Source organism: Diabrotica undecimpunctata, chromosome 4 (genome assembly GCF_040954645.1).
Source record: "Diabrotica undecimpunctata isolate CICGRU chromosome 4, icDiaUnde3, whole genome shotgun sequence".
Taxonomy (NCBI): Eukaryota; Metazoa; Arthropoda; class Insecta; order Coleoptera; family Chrysomelidae; genus Diabrotica; species Diabrotica undecimpunctata.
In genome coordinates, this window is record NC_092806.1 from 7849929 (window position 1) to 7867810 (window position 17882).

General features: G+C 34.3%; 1 protein-coding gene across 4 annotated transcripts in view; it reads right to left on the reverse strand.

The window, feature by feature from the left end:
- Positions 1-17882, reverse strand: part of LOC140439099 (aminopeptidase N-like) — a 203434-nt gene that overhangs the window by 1706 nt on the left and 183846 nt on the right. For 3 of the 4 annotated variants that reach the window (XM_072528786.1, XM_072528784.1, XM_072528783.1), the window contains 5 exons: positions 13231-13502; positions 6872-7053; positions 4550-4717; positions 4136-4276; positions 1215-1296 (listed from right to left, as the gene is read on the reverse strand). In XM_072528786.1, coding sequence (XP_072384887.1) covers positions 1215-1296; positions 4136-4276; positions 4550-4717; positions 6872-7053; positions 13231-13502 — 845 coding nt within the window. The remainder of the gene's footprint in view (positions 1-1214; positions 1297-4135; positions 4277-4549; positions 4718-6871; positions 7054-13230; positions 13503-17882) is intronic. The other variant, XM_072528785.1, reaches the window with a different exon arrangement.

Sequence of the window (17882 nt, forward strand, 5' to 3'; positions counted from 1 at the left end):
TATTATATTAAAGAGCTATTGGATATACTTATATTGGAGAAGAAACTACAGATGTATGTAGCTGATTCTGTTTCGGGATGAGGCACTAGGGAAAATATTAAACGTGCGACGGATTATAGAAGAATCCGGAGATTTTACGTCACTTAAGCCATTTTGAGTCGTATCTGTGCTTGATTGGTTATGGTAAACCTTTAACCTAGTGAACTGGTGGAATATGTGGCAGATCAGAGTATGTGTAAATTTTTTTTTGCATTCAACTCCTTTTATACATATATAAAAATAAAAATATATATTTTCATTAAAATATTGATACAATCCTTCATTTACTATACTCCTATTACAGGTCAAATGTTTATGTACAGCAAACGATGCACCATATACCTATATAACTAATTCTTTTTCTCTTTCTGCTCTCTCTTACCTATAGCATTACAGATGTAATGATTGTGCAGATTGACTCTTATATAAATTTTTAACGGCGAACGCGTGTATAGAAGTATAACTTCTACCGGCAGTTCCACTGGACTGCCACACCCGTTTTTTTTTGTGACATTTATATTGGTCCTTCCATTATTCTTTCTTTTTGTATAATGAGCATTCCATTTCTGTTTTTGGGGTTCCAATATTTAAAAACACTGGCGCTTAATTTTTTTGTGAACAATTGATCTTTTCCTTTTCTCTTTTGTTTTCTTATTTCTATCTTTCTAGTGTTACCTACTTTCCTGAATGACCTCACCTATCATCTAAAACGACTGAACAATGGTGCCTTCGAGATACAAAGCATATCAGTCTTCTGAGCCTAATGTCTACTGTATTAAGTTAGTGAATTAGTCGCCCGTAATCGTTGTTTGGGTCAAACGTTTGTGACAGTCACATACAATATATACAATATCCTGATATCTTTTTTCATGTCCCAGCCATATTGGATGTCCTATACTACTATAGGTTTGTGTTATGACCACTTATGAACCACCATAAAAAATTTTTTGTCAAATAAAAAAATGCCAAATAAGAATGGAATTTACACTGCCTCGTTCATATTTGGGTAAATATATCATAGAACAAACGGTAAAATGTAAAAACCTGTGAGCTCAGTATATTGTCAATCTCTTAGGCATTTCTTATACCACCTTCAACAGTGCTGCAAAAACACTAAAGTTCTTATGTGTTATTTATTTCGAACAACGAAAAAAATGTGTTATTAAATAACTTACCTCTGACAATTGGAATTCAGTGTTCATTTGTGGTCCTAGAGCTTTGACCATCTTTGCAATGACGTTGAAACCGTCGCCATGACTGAAAATGGGTAAAATATTGATAAAAGCTCTAGTTAACGATACCATTATATTTTATTTTACACACATTAAAAAAGAGCACAATAATAAATAAAACAAAAATATCAAAGCTAAGAATAATACTATTTATGGTATTATTCTTAACTTATATAGTTCATAGATAGTTTATAATATAAAATACTACTAAGGTCTATAGAAGGGTTGGGAAACGTTATACTGCCTGCACTCGGTCACACCGAGTTGATTTTGGTGATGGCTCAGTAATGCTTTGGGCAGGGATTTCTTTTGAGGCACACGGATCTCATTGGTACGAGGGAAGCTATATTTAGCGTGCAGGTATTGCTTTAGAAATGTAGATATGTCAGCTGTGATGTTTTTGTATGCATCTGATTGATTAAATTCTTTATTTTCTTTCTGACAAACATAGTTTGTATAGAATTAGTCATAAATATACATTGCTAAAAACTACAAGGATTACAAGAAGACTTTCGATAGAGTCAGGCATGAACAAATGATGGAAGTGCTGAAGAGGATAGGTATTGACGGAAGAAACCTGTATTGAAATCAATTAGCGGTGCTCCGAATATATGGAGAATATACAGATCAAGTCAAAATCTTAAGGGGAGTGAGACAGGGGTGCATAATTTCACCACTGATATTCAATCCGTACTCGGAGTACATTTTTGAAGAGGCTCTAAAAGATACTGATGAAAGCAACAAATGGAGTCAAGCTCAATAACCTGGACCACACACGGCAAGGATTGTAACACTTCTTCTTCTTCGTATTGTGCCGTCTTCTAACGAAGGTTGGCAATCACTGCTTTATACGCTTCCCTATCTTTTGCAACGTGAAAAATCTCTTCAACACTGAGGTTAATCCAATCTCTGATATTCCTCAGCCAAGATTTCTTTTTTCTTCCCAAGCCTTTTCTTCCCTCTATACTCTACATTATAACAGTATCTTGAAAATGTTGGTATTCCAAAAATGTACTGGCCTGCTCAAAGTCCAGACCTTAATCCTATTAAACATGTATGAAGCCTTCTCAAAGGGCGAGTAAGATATCATAGAGTACAGCTATTTGATGATAAATCGATTTTGCTTGTAGTAATTCCTGATTTTATTTGTTTCAGATTAACCTTATAGAACGTGCTTTTGAGAAATGACAGCAAATGCAAATCAACCGTCGACATCAAGCAAAAAAAGGAAGTACGATAATAAGCGTATTTTGACAGAAGATGAATTGTTACAGTTGTTGGAGTAGTCTGACGATCATTTTGATGGTTTTGACAAGGCTTATGAGATAGGTGATGATGAGAGTCATAATGATGTCGAGAGTGACAAATAGAATTACATTTTTACAAAATGAGATATTGCTATCTGCAAATGAGGCTAAACAAGCAGAAAACGCAAAATGGTTTAACAATCGTCCAGATGTCAACAAAATACTCTTTACTGGAAATTCTCCCTTAAGAGTAGCTATAGATAGTAACGAACCCATCAATTATTTTAATTTGCTCTTTACCGATGAGTTTTTGAGCTCATAATTGTAAATAATAACAATTATGCTGTTGAAATACTTGCGCGTAGTACAAAGGACCAGAGTCGAATCACAAGGTGGAAAGATGTAACTAAAGAAGAATTTGAGACATTCTTAGGTCTTCTGTTCCATATGGACACAATAAAATTAAATCGCATTAATGATTATTGGCGGACTCATTACCTCTTCAGTATACCTACTGTTGCCAACTTCATGAGCAGAAATAGATTTTTGTTAATATTGAGAGCGCTGCATTTTAACAATAATAATGAACCCGATGAATCAAGGCTTGCTAAAATATTGCCTGTAATGGAGTTTTTCAATTCTAAAATGTCGCAGATTTATTCTCCACAAAGAGAGCTTTCAATTGATGAATCAATGATGTTGTGGCGAGATCGGCTGATATTTCGTCAATATAATAAAGCCAAACGACATCGGTATGGAATAAAGTTATATATTCTCGCTGAACCCAACAGACTTGTTAAAAAAATCCATGTCTACGCTGGTGCTGCCGATACTATTGTTGGTAGTAAAAACCATACTCAAAAGGTGGTCCATAATTTCCTAGAAGGGAAAAAATGCTAGGGCATTCCATTTTTATGGATAACTTTTATAATAGTATTGCCTTATCCGAACAATTGCTTCGGGAAAAAACTTACACAACAGGTACACTTAGGGCCAATCGATCTCAAACCCCAGTAGTATTGGTATCAAAAAAACTAAAACAAGGTGAATTTTATAGCAAGTATACTATTGATGGTCTTTGTATCAGTAAATGGCGTGATAAAAGGGACGTTTTACCAATTTCCACAGAATATGACGCGGAGTCGTATACCTGCTCCAACAACATGTGAAGAGCTTCGAATGCCTCTCAATGAGGAATGGACCACTTTTCCCCAAAGGGACATCTAAAACGTGATCAGTTATGCCAAATCGAATGATGAGTGTCATATCGAACCGTGGTGGCAACACACATTATTGCATCGAGTGATCCTTGTCTTTTTTTGACTCTATCATTCAATTATTGTTATTACTGTAACTGTAATGGTATATCAATATTTTCAATAAATTTAATATTTTCTTAAATTTTTTCTTGTTTTCCATTTGTTGCTAATGATAATGTCGAGTTACGTGCTACAAGAGTATCTCACTCAATATGCAATATTTAATTTGATATAAATAAGAAAAAAAATAAAATGATAAAAAATTTCTTAAATTTTGTGGGTAACTCGTTTTCTCTGACACCCAGTATGTATAACCATTAATATATTATTATCTAATGTTGTTATTTAAAAAACTTACTGTTTGAGTAACGCCACCCAGTTCTTCCTCAAGAAATCAAAGGCTATTTGCGTGCCAAACTTGTTGTTAGCGACTGATTGAAAAACTCGATCTGCATCTTGAATGCGAATACTGGGATCGTTCAGGATTTTATCAACGTATCTGTAAATAAAATATTTTAATCTTTTAAAGCCGCCAGTGTTAGTGAACAGAAAGAAGTGTTAGTAAAGTGTACTTGTGTTGTAGATAAGAGCGTACAGTACAGTAGGCGGTTGAACAGAGGGATCTACAAAAGAAAATAGAAAAGTTGATTAGTTTTTAAAGTTTCTGTAAGTATCAGTACAAAAGGTGCATCTACTAGGATTCTATAGGAAGTTTTATGAGTTGATAACCCTTGAACCTTATGAATAAGTTGTATGAAACTTCAGCTTGTACCTGGAGAGCAGCCATGTGTGTCTCGTACATCCCAGAGCGTCTAGAAGGGTGTTTTTCTCTGTTGGAGATGTGATTTCTATATATTTCTTGTAGGCAAAATCCCATTCTATCTGTCCTCCTTCCCTTAGGGCTGTGCAATAGACGATTTGTTGTAGATTTGGTTCAACCCTAAAGAAGAAATAAGAAAACATAATTTAGTTCCCTAAAATATACATAAAGACTAAACTTATATGAAAGAGATGCAATAACAGTACATTTTTGATATTTTGTAACGTTATAAACGTCATATCTTTATTAATTTATATTTAAATAATTATTTTGTTTTAATTTCTTTATTAATTTATTAATTCCTGCCTTCAGATTCGCTTTTACTATTTTTTCTTTCAGAAAGTAGTTGGCGCCTGTCTTTCTTTTCTTTCTCTTTCTTCCCGGTAGAATAAATATTTGCCTTCTCTCTTTCTGCCCGGTAGACTAAATATTCTGTTTTATGTTGACAGAAAAGCTAATTCCATCATAGGCTTACGTCTTATGTCATCTGTGCAAACTTCAGTTTAGTCTCCCTACTTTCTGTCAATCAACTTTTGTAACGTAGTGGGAATGTAATTTTTTGCCTGTTTTTGAAATTTATTAAAGAAGGCAAAAATTATTATACAAAGGGGTTTATTGGCCGTATTCCAGATTTTATTGGCTGTATTTAAACACTATTGGAGAATATGGAATAACTGGATATTCCTAGAAGATTTTACTGAATATTTTATGAAACAATTTATGTAATAACTGCACCTAACCACTTAATTGGGGGGCCATAGATATTTAGTAGCAAGCGGCTCATCGATGCCATGATGTCATAAGTATCATTCGAATTTATTTAATGTAAAGCATGGGCAGTTGGTAGTCTTGTCGTTAGAATTTCTTTGGTTATTATTAAGTAGTCCTACTATTAAGTAGATTTACTCGAAAATTTAAGAATACGTAGTGGATAGTCCAAGGATCAAAATCAATATGATGGCGAAAGGCGCTTTTACCAGGGGGAAGTTGCCACCCCATCTCGTTGTGGACATTTTTTATTATATTTTGACCACAAAAATTGGTAGAAAAATTAATTCTAAGAAAAAATGATCCTCCCTATCGAAAGTGTTGGTTTTAAATTGAAACAATCAATGTTTTTAATTAGTTTTCTGCTAATAACTCAATAATTATTCGTTTTATCAAAAAACTATAATTGAAAAAAATATAGTTTTTGAAAAAATAAATAAAATGGTTTTTTTACATTTTTTTTAAGACTAATATTAACTGAACTATACTATATTATAGGTTCTCTTCTTCGTCGAATGATATTCTTCATCAGTGAGCATTTCTGGGGTGTCAATTTCTTTGTCACAGCCACCAGATGCCCATTGTCGGACCTCAGATTCAGTAATTATTGTCCAGATGAGCGACAAGAGGGTTTAAAATGATGTCTTTTTCGTTGGATGAAGAGTCGTCAACAGCCACTAAGTTTGGGCTCAAGTTTTTCCAAGAAAGTTGAATCAAACGTTGTAAAATGGATGACTAACAATTTGCCAAATTGAAAATGACGGCCTTGAGATTAACTTTCTTCAAAGCTACTACTAGATCCGTTCCACTTTGCTTGTCAGCCAGAATGTTCGAGAGTAAAGCTTTTCGATAGCGCAGTTTTGTGTTCTGGATGATATTCTGGTCTATTGGTTGAATCATAGCTGTCATGTTGGGTGGTAAGAACATGGCAAAACAAAAATTTTACCATCTTCACTACGAAGTTCATCAGCGGATGGATGACCAGGGCAGTTGTTTAGCTGCAACACTGTTCTACGATCTACGAACTATCTTTATTTTGCTATTGATATTGCATCCTCTGCGTAAGGGAACAGGGAATTTTAATTTTATTATTCCATTATTTCCATTATTTATCCTCTTCCTTTGCTTATTCTCTTTATTTCATCATCCATGATTAGATTGAATTGGATATGGCTTATTGAATACTCATTTGGCATCCCATCTTGCCATCAGCGTTTCTGTTCTTTAGTTTTTAGGTGTTTTTCGTACGTCCTGCTTGCTTATATGAACTTCTTCGTTTATAGTAATTCCTAGTGCTTGTGATTTCAACGTCATTTATTGTTCCTCTGTATATAACTTCTTTAGATAGTCACTCCATGCATCGTTTTCGACATGGTTCGACATTTGTACCCCCGATTTGTATAACATCAAATAAAATAATACATTTTTAGTTTCTGGAGTACCCAAAGCTTCTAGAATATATAAAAAACAAATGAAATATAATAAAGCTTGTATTTTCTACTTTACCTCTTTCCTGGGAACATCCAAGCTCTAAACTGGATTTTCGAGAGATGTGCGCATCTTGTTTCACTACTTCTACATGACCAGTTGAGTACTGTTGTACGGATTCTTCTTGTTCTATAGTCCTCAAAGGGATCTTCTAATGCCACTTTTTTGTATGATTCTTTAAAAATAGTTTGGTGGAAGGTCTAGAAATAAACGAGAAATATTCTACTTAAACACATGTCAATACATTTTAAATAAAACATTGATGTTAATGTTCAATTTTATTCTATTTATAGTTTTTATAAATTAAAAATCATGCTAAACATTGAGAGGAAGTCAGGCTAAATGAAAATCCTAAAAGATGGGCAATGTTTTCAATATTTGTTAGAACAGAAATACTAATGTGCACTAATTAACCAACAAAATCTCCCTAAGGTTGATATTGCAGCAATCAACGGACAAGATCGTAAAGGACATATATATCGTTACATTTTTCTAGATGTAAGAGTTCTGTACACTCAACGCAGTAACAGAAAATAGCTTAACGATGCTGAAATGTTCACCCATAGACGATTTCCCATGTTTCTTTCACGTTCCCCCTTTCATAGAACTTTATCATCTTCTGTTTTCATCAAATTTATTCAAGTAGTCTTTTTCTTCACCTTTACTCCTTCCTATAATAATATTACCTGCTAATATGGTAGAGCTAAAGAATATGGCTGAGAAACGCACTTGGCCTGAGAAGATACCGATGACTAGATTTGTCATGAACTCCACATTATGGAGCGAGTCCACAGGGTAAATCGCTGCCTACTTAACATTTAAGGTTGTGAAATCTGAGAATGCCATACCTTAGGTAACCCCATACCTAAAACGCGTGGCTGAAGCATGATATGAATCGAAGATCAAATATGACAACGTCCAAGACAGTCAATTCAAAGAAGATTTAGTATAGGCCAATACAACCGGTCGCACTCAAGATCAGGCAGCTTATTTTACCCGAAGAGAAATCCTGGATACACTTTTACTGCTCTTGGTGAGTTCCACGTATCTGTCCTCACACACGCCAACCTAAATGATGTTATAGCTAAAACACCTGCAGTGCCCCAGAAAGAAACCGCATCTTGTGCTGGCTCCTCTAACGAGTTCGATGCCAAAGGGGAGACTGTAACAAACCATAGCTTCTACGGCCCTAGCGGTCTTGGACTGTGAAGTTTGACCGTCACGAATATTGGTGAGGAGTGCCAACGGTAAGTGTGCGCTATTTTTAGACAAAGCTTATTATACATAGTATATAGTTTTAAGAGTTGTCGTTTGATCTCCAATAAATACAATATATTTGTCCATCGTTACAATTTTCTTCTAAAACTCTAAAAACTCCTGAGAAGTAAAGCACCTGAGCACATGCTAAACGGCCAATTTTGTATTGGATTACAAAAAAATATATTAAAAAAAATGGAAATACTAATTTTTTAATGTTGAAACATACATTTGTAAATTTGTTACATTTTTAGGCTTTCCATTTGACCTTTTTTGACAAATTGCCCATTACTAAAATCAAATCTGTGGCCCATTTCTAAATAATTTGCTATATTTACTAGTAGATGTGATAAGTTCGTTCTGGAGCGGAAGTGACCTGTCACTCTAGGCCACTCCCCTGATGACATAGGTACGCCCCTCGTGACTCAAGGCCACGACCCTCGACCAATGGTGTCATAGGAACACCCTCAAGTAAACGCCGGACCAATGGTGTCATAGGTACGTCCCCAAGTAAACGCCTGACCAATGGAGACATAAGACTGTCCCCACTCGTGACGTTAGAACATATCCTCGACCAATGGTGATACAGAACCGCAACACTCCTGACGTAAGAACGTATCCTCGACCAATGGTGACACAGAAACGCCCTACTCGTGACGTCGGAGGGTATCTACGTCCAATAGCGGCATCATGATATCGAATTGAGTTCATTCTCATGTCTCACCGACCAATGGTGACATAGGAACGCCCCCAATGGGAGCATGTGCATCGACGTCCAATGAGAACTACGTACATCGACCAATGGTGGAGGCGTCACACGGAAAGACACCCAAACGCCCCCCATTTCCCAATAATAACGAACATACGCCTTAACGTACACCAAAAAGAACGACTGGTGGAGACGTTCCACCACAATATTAACAAAAAAGCCCCCAAACGCCCTCCTCATTCGCCCAATAATAACGAAGATACGCCTCGACGAACACCAATGGTGACACACGAAAAAGAAGACGAATGACAAAGAGAGTAATTTTTGATAAACTCTACCTACGTCACCAGGGGGCGTGGCCTACAGTGACAGGTCACTTCCGCTTCAGAACGAACTTATCACATCTACTTTTACTGATCTTTTCCCGATCTTTAAAACCTTTTGTATCGATACCATAAATTACACAATTAGTAATGGTCAAAATTGTTTTACGTTTTGAGGAAAATTACTTGCAAAACTAGTTCTCCTTTTTCTAAAACTAACATCAATTACTTACAAAAAGCAGCTAATAGAAAAGAAAGCCGACATTTATTACAGGCTGATGTACGCCTGGCACGGAAAAGAATATTGGATTCTACAAATTTTGACAAAATTTAATCGCGTTCGTTCTAAAAGTAAGCTACCAGAGCTATGTGAAACAGTAACACTGTCAAACTTTGGATATACTAAAGGTGTCATATCTAAAACATGACAAATTATGAAATTTGTATGACTTGTATATATAGTTAATAGTAATCGAAATTTAAATAAAAAAACATTAAGATTACCTTAGCTATACCAAAATCTTAATGTACGAATTCACATACAACAGGACGATTAAACAAACTTTCACTAAGCTTTACCTTGTCATTTTTAGTCAAGACTACTTAAAAAATCCTGCTACATATTATTTACAAGTTACAATATTAATTTATTTATAGTGTTTCCAAGGGGAAATGGACCAGGATTTGACAACTATATAGTTAGCCAACAAATGCAAAATGTAAGCAGCCAGCTAGTGACAATCCAGTATCCATCAAACCAAATAAATTCTTTCCCACTAATGTAAATTCCAAACAACACAAAGGGTCAACCACAAATCAACAATATACATGGTTATCCACAAATCTTCTCACAAACACAAGGTATGTACAATATGCAAATAAATCAACCCCTAACATCTTCCACCAATATGATAATATGTCCCCCAAATCAAGAACAATATACAAATCAACAAAACGCACCACGAAATAATATAAATAACAGAAATAGCCAGCAATACTATAGAATGTCATCAACAAGCGATGACGAACCAGAAACTGTGAATATGTCAACAAAAAACTTATGGCAAGTATCTAAACTCATCTAAACTTGGTATCTCACTAATAGATCGGCAAACGAACGAAGCAATCCGGAACAAAACAAAAATAAAGGACGCCGCGAAACAAGCAGCGTTAAAATGGAAATGGGCTGGACACAACGAACGTCTCGAAGATGGTAGATGGAACAAAGAAGTCGGAAACTGGCGACCATACGATGCGAAGAGACCAAGAGGAAGACCTCAAATGCGCTGGAGCGATGATATCAAAAGAGTCGCAGGACCAATGTGGAAACGTCTAGCACACAACAGGGATGAATGGCGAGAAATGGGAGAGGCCTTTATTCGACAATTCGGATAGAAAAAGGGCTATAAAAAAAAAGTATCTAAAACTACCAAACGCAGGAAAATCACATCAAACGTGGAAACAAACAAAGGAGATGATATCATTACACTATCCAACAAATATAATACCCTAACGGATACCCAAGAAAATGAAACCGATCAAAATGAAACAGCGCCAAGAAAACGTAAACCACCACCAATATTTGTTTACGGTGCAGAAATGTCCCAGAAATATACAGAAAATTATCAAGATATATGAGAGAAAACGCACATAACAGAGTGTAAAAGATTATAATACATAGCAATTTGAATACCGTTATGCAAACAGATTTAATAGACCAGGTGATTGAAAACTGCATAGAGTTTCACAAGACATACAAGAAAAATTCCTCAACCCACCAAAAATTAAGAAAAAATCGTGGATGACAAATAAGATTCTAGATACGATGGAAGAGAGGCGAAAGCTCAAAGATCAGGACAAGACATTATACAAAAGAATAGACAAAGAGATCAAAAAAGCAATCAGAATGGCTAAGGACACACAGCTGAGAGAACAATGTGCGGAAATACAGCTATTACAACAGAAACACGATTCATTCAATATGCACAAAAATGTTAAAGAATCTGCAGGCTTATACAAGAATAGAAGAGTTGGATGTTTGGCAGAGAACAAAGGTAATCCGTTACTAAGTGTGGAAGAGAGACTAGACGCTTGGATGAAATATGTAGAAGTAACATTTGTGGAAGAACTAGCTGACAAATTGAGACTTCTCCAAACCGACCATCTTCCTTATTATCAATACGTCTCTGATAGAATGCTTGAAAATGACAACTACAAGCTATGCTGGGTCCGCATTGTGCTCACAGACCAACCAGTGGAACATAATAGACAGGATCTCATACTAGTTAATAAACTTACGTGGCAAACAACACTTATTGATGTGGCGATACCCAACACCAATAATTTACGTGTTAAATACAACGAAAAGATCGCCAAGTACAGAGATCTAAAAATACAAATCAGGAGACAATGGAGAATGGAAAGTACCCAGATAGTACCCATTATTCTATCTACTACTGGTGTTATTCCCAAAAACCTCAGAGAGAACATAAAACAGCTGGGTCTAAATGAACATCTCTATAAGATGTATGCCATGCAGAAAGCCTTCCTTTTGGTACCGTAGGTATCTGGGATGAGTGAATTTGCCCCTTAGAGGGAGTGTGAGCCGTATGGCTAAGTCTAGATAATAATAATAAAAAAGATTATTTACGAGATGTAGAACGTTATAATAGATACATGGTAAGTTGTAACTGCTTTCCAGTCGGTGATATAGAAACTGCTTGAGTGATCGTTCTTATCGAAAGGTTTGTATATATAATAAAGATATGGAGGGAAGAACTGAAGAAGATCACAACATTTTTGATATTTATATAATCATTAATGTATATCATGTAATGATAATTGTTTTGCTAAAATTGCAATACCAACACTTTGGTTAAGTTTGACCGTTCTGTTACAAGTGACTAAGCATCTTCACGGTATTACTGTAGCTCTATGTACCAAATTTTCCGAAGAACGCGATTTTTTTATATATATTAATTAAAATCTTACCTCTTTGTCAATGTCATTGTCATACAATTTAGGATATTGCTGCACAAAATGAAACATTTTAAGAAAAAGGTTTATCTCTTTTTGTTTTATAGATTTGTTTACGATGTTAGCGTTTAGCTCTTGGTTTTAATTAAAATATTTAAATATTTAAATATAATATAATAAAATAGGTATTGATATAAAATAATTTTTAGTTAAATCGAAATATATATTCTTAAAGTATCATTAATGAGAATATTAACTCAAAATTAAGTTGAAAGTTTATAAAAAGTGGGAAACAATAAAAGTCTTTGGTAACTCAGATAGGCAGCCAAGCGGAAATTACATAATTATATTATATTATTCTATTGAACAAAATCATGTCCAAGAGTCAGTCGGAATAGTCAGAAGACAGAAAATGAGAAACCTTCAGCTACATCAGTACAGGAGCCAACTCCTGTTGCTCCTTAACAAAACGCACACCAAGTTTGTACAAATGAACGAGCCAACCAACGATCGTATTGTCAAAACTACATATTATTTAAGTATACATACCAACTAGAAGCCTCTCAAACGATAAGCTAAAAGCGAAATGTGTACAACTATAAAGGGGTTCTCTTCAATATATAAGGTTATCTTTATAGTAATGGGAGATTTCAACGCTTAGATAGGAAACACTAAAAATGTTGACCAGATAGACATCTGTAACATGGGGTTGGTGAAAGAAATCGGAACGAAAATCCAAGCATGAAATATTGAGAATTATAATGAACGGGAGGCAAAAATCTACTCCAAAAATAGTTCATATAATATGAGTATGTCTACTGAACCGAATCAGAATAAGTAGGTACTAGGAGAAAAGTAGGAGAAACCCGGCAAAAAGAAAAACCTAAAGCATTGAATGGACTATATAAAATATTATATCCAAAAAGTTCTGGTTTATTGGCTATGACTGTGAATATAGTTATAACACAGTTACAGGTTTTTATAACCACAAGCAATACCCATTGAAATATTTTATTTAACACCGTAATAAAAAATTAGCATAATATATAGGATTAAAATTTAAAATTGATTGACATAATTTCTTTATAATAAAAATACTTTACGTTTCTTACCTCGAAAAATCCGAAAGCCGGCGTGGAAGAAAGGATATCACTCAGATACTTCAGTTTCTCGAAGGCAATCGCTGTTGGTACAAACATAATGTCATTGTCACGAATCGCCATCCTAGCAATCATCCTTAGCGGTATGTCGTAGCTAATAATATTTGCCCTTGCTAAATCCATGGAGTCCGATATCAGCTGCGCCCTGATGCTAGTCGGCAGTTCCATTATAGCTTCGACGAGACTCATCCAGTTTCTTTCGTCGTAGTTAACAACAAAATAACCTAGTAGATTGAAAATCGATGATATATAAGATCTCCCAATTCACAATTTTAAACAAAATAACAAAGTAAGTATTTTCAGTACATTAGCAGAAGAACAACAACGAGAAGCACCTGCTGATAAGTCTATTATGGACTTTAAAAAACTACAAGAGCTTGTGACTAGTATGACAGATAGTTAGATAAATAATCCAATAAAAATAATAATAAATAATATTAGATTTTTGGGTTGAATCTTCAGAAGTTTCTGTGTGTAGCATCTATTCTCGACAGATTATATGAATTGATCACATAGTTAAGTGATTAACATCTCTTCATCATCATCAACCAGTATGCGTCCACTGCTGGACATAGATCTCCCTCAGCTCTTTCCATCTGTCTCTGTCTTGTGCAGCTTGCATCCAATTAAGTTATTGCTAACATGCTTCAGGTCGTGAGTCCATCTAGTTGGTGGGCGACCTCTGCTCCGTATTGCTTCTTGTTTTGATTTCCACTCTAAAACACGTTTTGTCCATCGGTTGTCTGATAATCTGGCTACATGTCCTACTCAATTCCATTTTAACGACGAGATTTTTTCGATGGCATCTGTTGATTTTTTTCTACGACGTATTTCTTCGTTTGGGATTCGGTCACATACCCAACAGATAGCCAACATCTAGCGCTCCATAGCCCCCTGAGTCACGCGAATTTTATTTGCTACCTTTTTTGTGAGTGTAACAATAAAATAGTGAAAACTTTGTTTTCAAAACTTCCACAAAATTTATTTTAAATTCTTATCGCTACAGCTGTTTCAGCTGATTGCCTTTCTCAAGTGATCTCTTTTTGGCATGGGTTTACACTTTATAGTCTCTAATGGAATAGGTTGAGGAGGGGAGAACTGTTTGTCTCAAGCTGGTCATTCAGAATTATATCTGTGTTTTTTAAATTGTTGATTTCCATAGATTCTAACAAAGATAGCGTAAGGCCTTTATTTTGAATGTGGAGAATTTTAAATTCGCCATTAAAAGAATGATTATGAGCTAGAAGGTGAAGTGCGTATGTAGAATCTGTTTTTCTATTATTAAAAGCCCTTTTATGTTCTGCTATTCGTTTATTAAAACTTCTACCTGTTTGACCAATGTAAGTTTTTGAGCAGTCGCCACATTTAAGTTTGTACACACCACTGTGTAAGTGTTTTTCATGTTGGCTCTTGTTCTTTTTAATATATTTGCCTAGGTTGTTATTTGTTCTGAAAGCTGGTGTTATCCCTTTCTTTTTTATGTGTTTGGCTATTTTTGTTGATATTTTGCCTGTATATGTAATCGAGCAGAAGGTACTGGGTTTTTTCTCTGGTGGTGGAAATACTAAGTTCAGGGCTTTCTTGTGTAGTTTTTGATTTAACATTTTATTAATTGTTTGTTCGTTGTATCCATTGTTTACTGCTATTTGCTTAATGATATTTAATTCTGTCTCAAAATTGTATTTTGACATAGGAATTGCTGTTAATCTATGTAACATACTATAATAGGCTGCCAGTTTATGTTGTGTGGGATGGGATGATGAATTGTGAATAGTTGTGTCAGTATGGGTAGGTTTATGAAATATGGAGAAGTTATGTTTGTTTTTAAGTCTGGTAATTTTTAAATCTAAAAAAATTATGGATTGATTTTGTTCTGTTTCTATTGTAAATTCAATATGACTATGAAGAGAATTAATATACGATAAAAATTGGTCGAGTTGCCTGTTAGTTCCTGTGAAACATACCAGTACGTCGTCTACGTATCTCCACCAATATAAAAACTGTTTGAATATGGGATGTTTTGAAATCTTTGTCTCTAGATGATCCATAAAAATATCTGATAGCAATGGGCTTAGAGGATTGCCCATTATTTTTCACCACCAGAGAAAAAACCCAGTATCTTCAGCTCGATTACATAACAACCTAGGCAAATATATTAAAAACAACAAGAGCCAACATAAAAAACACTTACACAGTGGTGTGTACAAACTTAAATGTGGCGACTGTCCAAAAACTTACATTGGTCAAACAGGTAGAAATTTTAATAAACGAATAGCAGAACATAAAAGGGCTTTCAATAATAGAAAAACAGATTCTACATACGCACTTCACCTTCTAGATCATAATCATTCTTTTAATGGCGAATTTAAAATTCTCCACATTCAAAATAAAGGCCTTAAGCTATCTTTGTTAGAATCTATGGAAATCAACAATTTAAAAAACACAGATATAATTCTGAATGACCAGCTTGAGACAAACAGTTCTCCCCTCCTCAACCTATTCCATTAGAGACTATAAAGTGTAAACCCATGCCAAAAACAGATCACTTGAGAAAGGCAATCAGCCGAAACAGCTGTAGTGATAAGAATTTAAAATAAATTTTGTGGAAGTTTTGAAAACAAAGTTTTCAGTGTTTTATTGTTACATAAAATGAATTTCCATCAAGTAACGGTCGAATCCATCAATTATTTTTTGTGAGTGTTACACGTCTTGTTAATATCTTTTACTTCGGAGCTATTATTTTTAGCTTGAATCCCACAGAAGGCAGACTTTTTATTTAATAATTGTTATTAATTTGTAAATTCATTTAACAAATAATTTGGATTAAAAATGGCTAATTCTAGACAGTGACGACTAGTGGATAATAATTGTACTACAAAAATAATTTGTAAATTCTTCTTCTTTTTTTGTTTCTATGCTTCCACGTCATGGTGAAACGCCATGTCACCAGCTGGCCGCTCAATTTGGTGGTGCCCCGAAGAAGTCAGGCTCTAAACCAACTCGAGGCCACTGCTCACTTGTGCCAAGTAATTTTGTAAAAAAAAATCAAAAATCCATCCTAATAATTAAATGGAGGTTATATTAGTAAACACTACAAAAAGTAGTATTGTCGATTATAAATTTAATTTATTAATTGAAATTTATTGATTAAAAAGGGCGGATGGGTTGAGTTTACCGAAAGTACAAGCTGATCACAGCCGCAAATGTCAAACATGGAACAAAAAAATGCCGGTATAGCAGTGTTGGCATGTTTTTATAATGTAGATGCTATAGGCTTCAAATATAAAAAGATAAAGCTTTAGAAAAGTACATTTTTGTTTATATTATGTTATGAATTCTGCAATTTTTTATTTATATAAAACAACAATGAGTAAATATTTGTTTCTTTGTAGATTAATTGCAGTTAATTATTAGAAATTTTATTTAGCAGTTACCCTTTGATAGATTAGGGGATAGATTTGGCAATCGTCAAATCAGCAGTTGCCAGATTACAACAGATGTTTGCAATTAATCTCGAAAGAGACAAATATTTACTCGTTAATGCTTCATATAAATTAAAAATTACAGAACTCATAAAATAGTATAATCAAAATGTACTTTTTAAAAGCTTTATCTCTTTATATTTGAAGCATACAACACATGCATTATAAAAACATGCCAACACTGCCAAACCGAAATATTTTTGACATTTGCGGCTATATTCAGCTTGTACTTTCGGTAAACTCAACCGGCGGATGATTAGTGATGACTAGCGAATAGAAGTTGAACTATGACAGCCTTTAATGCAGGTTCCTTCAAGGTAATGGCGGCGGCCATTATGATGACTAATGTCTAGAGCCTGACCCACTACTCTGAGCAGCGTAATGTGGGTTGCCTATTATGAATTTGAATCGGGGAAATTACTGACAGACTTACGCATGACGTCCGACATCGGATAATCATTTTTTACTAAAATAGATGTTATAATAATTATTTCTCTTCTAAAAACGGATTGTCATTAGAACAGGCAATTTTAGTTCTATCATATAATGATTTAATGACTCCCTTTTTAACATTTATGTTGGGATTTGATTTATAATTTAGATATATGTTCATATGCGCAACAAAAAATATTAAAAGCCACAGCTTTTCGAGGAACTAACCATCATTTAATAAATAATTTTTATATAACTGTGCTGAATAATGTATTTCGAAACGGGGAAATTATTCATTTATTGATATTGCAAAGAAAAGGTCTCTAAAACGTTTTTAAGCAAACCAAAAAAATCACATTACAAGGCATGAATGAATCAAATATGTAGCACCTTTTTTGTAGATGTATTATTCAAAAACAAACTGAAGTTATTACTATAAACTGGGATCTGTATAGCTGGGGCTATGCTTAACTTAAATAAAACAACGATTAGAAAGAAAAAAAAATCACAAATTTCATTAAAATTATCTATATTTTTTAAATGTTAATATAATTTGGTACATTTGGTTTGTATAATATGTAATATTTTCTAAGTAAGTTTTTATATAAATAAATAGTCTATATATAAATGTACCATTAGATGAAACTTTGAAAACAATTTAGGACCAAATTACAAAATGATAGATTAACA